Consider the following 5,000-nt stretch of genomic DNA (forward strand, 5'->3'; position numbering starts at 1 on the left):
GGAGAAAGTGGTAGAGTTACCATCCTCCCCGAGTCCTACCATACCATCCGCTGACAGCCTATCTCTGCCTGTAACCGGCGAGCGATTGCGTGTCGCTCAAGTAGCTGATCAGTCATTAAACAAATGTTTTTTACATGCAGCTAGTGAGGAATCTGAAATAGGGGGCAACGTAGTTTATTTCCTTAACGATGGGATATTAATGCGTAAATGGTCTCCTCCTAATGCAAATGGTTGTGAGTGGAATACTGTAAAACAAGTGGTTGTGCCTGTGGGTTATAGACAACAGGTGTTATCTGTAGCACATGAGAGCCAGTGGTCAGGACATTTAGGTATAACTAAAACTTATTGAAACATTTCTTTTGGCCCGGACTGAAGGCGGATGTTGCCAAGCACTGCCGCTGTTGCCATACTTGTCAGATGGCGGGTAAGCCTAATCAATCCATTCCACCCACACCATTGCTTTCCATTGAACGTGTAATAATTGATTGTGTTGGACCTTTGCCTAGGACTAAAAGTGGAAGTCAGCATTTGCTCACTATTATGTGCACTGCTACTCGTTTTCCCGAAGCTGTTCCGTTGCGTAACATATCAGCCAGCTCAGTGGTAAAAGCTTTAACAACGTTTTTTTCCCACATTCGGTCTTCCTCTTGTTATACAATCTGACCAGGGCACTAACTTTCAGTCTAAGCTTTTCAAACAATTGTTTCTCAATAAACAGTTATGTTCTCCTCATTGTCATACTCCCGAGTCCGATTAAGTATGATTTGACAGACAGCTAAACGAAATGCCTTCCCAACCAGCGAGACCTGGGGGGTATTCCATCAACGTCGCTAAAGGAAAATCTAGGCTTATTTTGACAAGTCTCGCGAGATCTATCAAGATATGCCTGGATCTTTTTAAGAGTCTCGCGAGACTTAACGAAATAAGCCTAGATTTTCCTTTATCGACGTTGATGGAACACCCCCCTGGTTATAGAAATGACGTTGTTTTATTGATTAAAAAAGGGTAAAACTGGAAAGAGAAAATAGAAAACTCACATTAATCCCAAACAATTTAACAAACTTCAGTTAACGTAATGTGGAGTCCGTTCATTGATCGATGCTGTCTGTTCAGTTCCCAGTGAGGCGCCCGTTCAGCGCTGGACATAATGGCATAGCGCGCATGCGAATCATGTTATATTATTATATATTATATAGCTCGCATCTAATCGTATCGGATGAGAAATAGACATTAAATGGCATATATAGGCCGCTACACAACAGTAATCACCGCGACAAACAGCTATATTAGATTTGGAGAAAAAAAAATATGATTTGGAAATATTTTTTTTAAATTATATTTTAATATGATGACCGGAATATATCACGTTTGTCCGGTAAATCGAAATCTTCCCGGACACGATGTCCGGCGGCAATTTTTTCTAACGGAAACCCTGATTTGAACGTGTAATAATTGATTGTGTTGGACCTTTGCCTAGGACTAAAAGTGGAAGTCAGTATTTGCTCACTATTATGTGTGCTGCTACTCGTTTTCCCGAAGCTGTTCCGTTGCGTAACATATCAGCCAGCTCAGTGGTGAAAGCTTTAACAAAGTTTTTTTCCACATTCGGTCTTCCTCTTGTTATACAATCTGACCAGGGCACTAACTTTCAGTCTAAGCTTTTGAAACAAGCCCTAAGAACGTTAGGGGTACGATGTCACGCCAGAAGCCTACATGCTTGCACTGTTCAATAAAATGTTATACATCTAGACATTGTGGTATTTCTTTATATACGTATCCCAGCCTGCCTATCAATTGTTTCTCAATAAACAGTTATGTTCTCCTCATTGTCATACTCCCGAGTCCGATTAAGTATGATTTGACAGGCAGCTAAACGAAATGCCTTCCCAACCAGCGAGACCTGGTTATAGAAATTACGTTGTTTTATTGATAAAAAAAAGGGTAAAACTGGAAAGAGAAAATAGAAAACTCACATTAATCCCAAACAATTTAACAAACTTCAGTTAACGTAATGTGGAGTCCGTTCATTGATCGATGCTGTCTGTTCAGTTCCCAGTGAGGCGCCCGTTCAGCGCTGGACATAATGGCATAGCGCGCATGCAAATCATGTTATATTATTATATATTATATAGCTCGCATCTAATCGTATCGGATGAGAAATAGACATTAAATGGCATATATAGGCCGCTACACAACAGTAATCACAGCGACAAACAGCTATATTATATTTTAATATGATGACCGGAATATCTCACGTTTGTCCGGTAAATCGAAATCTTCCCGGACACGATGTCCGGCGGCAATTTTTTCTAACGGAAACCCTGATGTGTGTGTGTGTGTGGTATATGTGTGGCATGTGTGTGTGGTATATGTGTGTGTGTGTGTGTGTGTGTGTGTGTGGTATATGTGTGGCATGTGTGTGTGGTATGTGTGTGTGTGTGTGTGGTATATGTGTGGCATGTGTGTGTGTGTGTGTGTGGTATATGTGTGTGTGTGTGTGTGTGTGTCTGTGTGTGTGTGTGTGTGTGTGTGTGTGTTACCTGTTCCTGAGGGAGCGTAGTGTGTGGTGTGAGCCCGGCCCCTGGTACAGCCAGGTGTGTCTGCTCTTCCGTTTGGGCGGGGCCTGCTGTGATTGGCTCCCCTGCTGCGGAGGATGCTGGAACATGCTGTCACACACACGCCGGAACTCCTCCAGGGTCAGCACGCCTGCAGGAGCGACACACACACACGCACACACACACACACACACACACACACACACACACACACACACACACAGAGTTGACAAACACGTGACACACGCAGTCAAAAACTGTGTCTCTCTCTCTCTCTCTCTCTCTCTCTCTCTGTCTCTCTATGTGTCTCTCTATGTGTCTCTCTATGTGTCTCTCTCTGTGTCTCTCTCTGTGTCTCTCTCTGTGTCTCTGTGTCTCTCTCTCTCTCTCCATCTCTCCCTCTCCCTCTCCCTCTCTCTCTCCCTCTCCCTCTCTCTCTCCCTCCCTCCCCCCCTTCCTCCCTCTCTCTCTCTAACTTACTCTCGGCTAAGTGAACGTCGCCCCCCCGCTGAGACCGCGCCCCGGCCCAAACAATAACTCTGAGGGTGCCGGGGCAGGAAGAGGAGGAGGAGGATGGAGGGATGGAGCGGATGAGTGTGGAGAGAGAGAGAGGGGATCCGGGGGGGTGAGGGGGAGATTTTAATGAGATGAGAAGGGGCACCTCCGGACAGGGGCACGCTAACGCATGGCACGATGGCATCACCCCCCCCCCCCCCTCTCCCCTCCAACCCCACCAGTCACACACACCATGGCACGCATACACTCGCTGCTTCCTCTTACAGCCCCCCACCCACCCACACACACACACACACACACACACACACACACACGAAAACCAACCCACACACACGAAATCCGACTTGATGACTTACTACGAAGAGTTGTGTTTGTTTGTTTGTAAACCATCATGTCAACTTATCTGTTACAGGCATATATTCATGTCAATTTCTCAGACACGCACACACAGAAAGACGCACACACAGAAAGATACACACACACTCACACACACACCTGCGGGGCGGGCCTCCAGGCCAGTCAGGATGTGTCTCAGGTCCTCTGGGCTCAGCCAGGTGCCGTCCAGCGAGCGAGAGTGACTCAGGATCTGAGACAGAGACACAGTTAGTACCTAACTAACCCTAACTAGTACCTAACTAACCCTAACTAGTACTGTAACTAGACAGAGACACAGTTAGGAGGGACAGAGACAGGAAGAGGGACGGGAGAGGAGAGGGTTAGGGTTGGGGGGGGGACAGGGAGAGGACAGAGACAGAAGAGAGGAGAGGGTTAGGAGGAAGAGGAGGAGGAGGAGGAGAGGAAAGGAGAGGAGAGGAGGAGAGGAGGAGGAGGAGGAGGAGAGGAGGAGGAGGAAGAGGAGAGGAGAGGAGGAGGAGGAGAGGAGGAGAGGAGAGGAGGAGGAGGAGGAGAGGAGAGGAGAGGAGAAGGAGGAGAGGAGGAGGAGGAGGAGAGGAGAGGGTTAAGGTTGGGGGGGGACAGAGCTGCCTTGTAATAGACCGTCTGTGTCAGTGCCTCCCTCCCCCCTCCTCCTGCCCCCCCCCACCTCCTGTCTCCCTCCCCCCCTCCTCCCCCCTCCCCTCCCTCCTTCCCCCACCTCCTGTCTCTGCAGCAGGCCTTCCAGGTCTCCCCCCCCCCTCCCTCTCCCCCCCCCCTCACCTCCCCCCTCTGCAGCAGGCCGTCCTGGTCCAGGTCCAGCAGGCTGAAGGTCTCCTGGGTGGTGAGGCTGAGCAGCGGCTGCGCCGGCTCCTTCTGGCCTGTGTGGGGCGCTGTGGCCTGGCTCTCCATCAGCCCCTTCAGCTGGGCCAGCTGCACCACCACCCGACACTCCTCCTCCGACAGGAAGCCAGGGATCTCTGACAGGAAGTGGCAACAAAGAAGAAGACAAAGAAGACAGATCAAGACTCTGGATCCACGAACTGCTACTTCTCCGATATAAACCGTTGTCCACGGTAACGGTAGGCGTCGTCATGGCTACGGTGGCTAAGCTAAGCTAAAGGCGTAGGAACACGTGGTGGCGGCGTCAGGTTCTCAGTGCGAGAGTGCTGAGGTACCGCTTTGGATATAAAGTCGGATTTTCCTCCCCGCGAATAATGTTCTCTCCTTTCAGGGTGGGGAGGAGGAGGAGGAAGAGAGGAGGAGGAAGACACTTCAGACAATTGTAGATCAGACCAGCAGGACCAACGGCCTGAGAAGGTGACTGAGCCTCGGAAAAGCGATTACATAAATATAATGAATTATAATAATAATTATTATTATTACTACTTTAGTGGTTATGACCTCACAGCTGTGAAGTCCCAGATCTCTTTAACAGGAGTGAGAGAGAGAGAGTGTGTGTGAGAGAGAGAGAGAGAGAGAGTGAGAGAGAGTGAGAGAGAGAGAGTTAGAGAGAGAGTGAAAGAGAGTGATAGAGAGTGAGAGATTGAGTGAGAG

The 5,000-nt window shown here is 48.6% G+C and overlaps 1 protein-coding gene across 1 annotated transcript in view; it reads right to left on the reverse strand.

Moving 5' to 3' along the window:
* LOC308154304 (transmembrane prolyl 4-hydroxylase-like) overlaps positions 1-5,000 on the reverse strand; it is a gene marked incomplete at both ends in the record, with an annotated part of 27,812 nt that overhangs the window by 12,088 nt on the left and 10,724 nt on the right. Inside the window, 3 exons of the mRNA XM_080527468.1 lie at positions 2,541-2,706; positions 3,567-3,657; positions 4,227-4,423. Of these exons, the coding sequence (XP_080383594.1) occupies positions 2,541-2,706; positions 3,567-3,657; positions 4,227-4,423 (454 nt within the window). The remainder of the gene's footprint in view (positions 1-2,540; positions 2,707-3,566; positions 3,658-4,226; positions 4,424-5,000) is intronic.

This window comes from Nansenia antarctica (genome assembly GCF_963989245.1).
Source record: "Nansenia antarctica genome assembly, chromosome: 3".
NCBI classification, from domain to species: Eukaryota; Metazoa; Chordata; class Actinopteri; order Argentiniformes; family Microstomatidae; genus Nansenia; species Nansenia antarctica.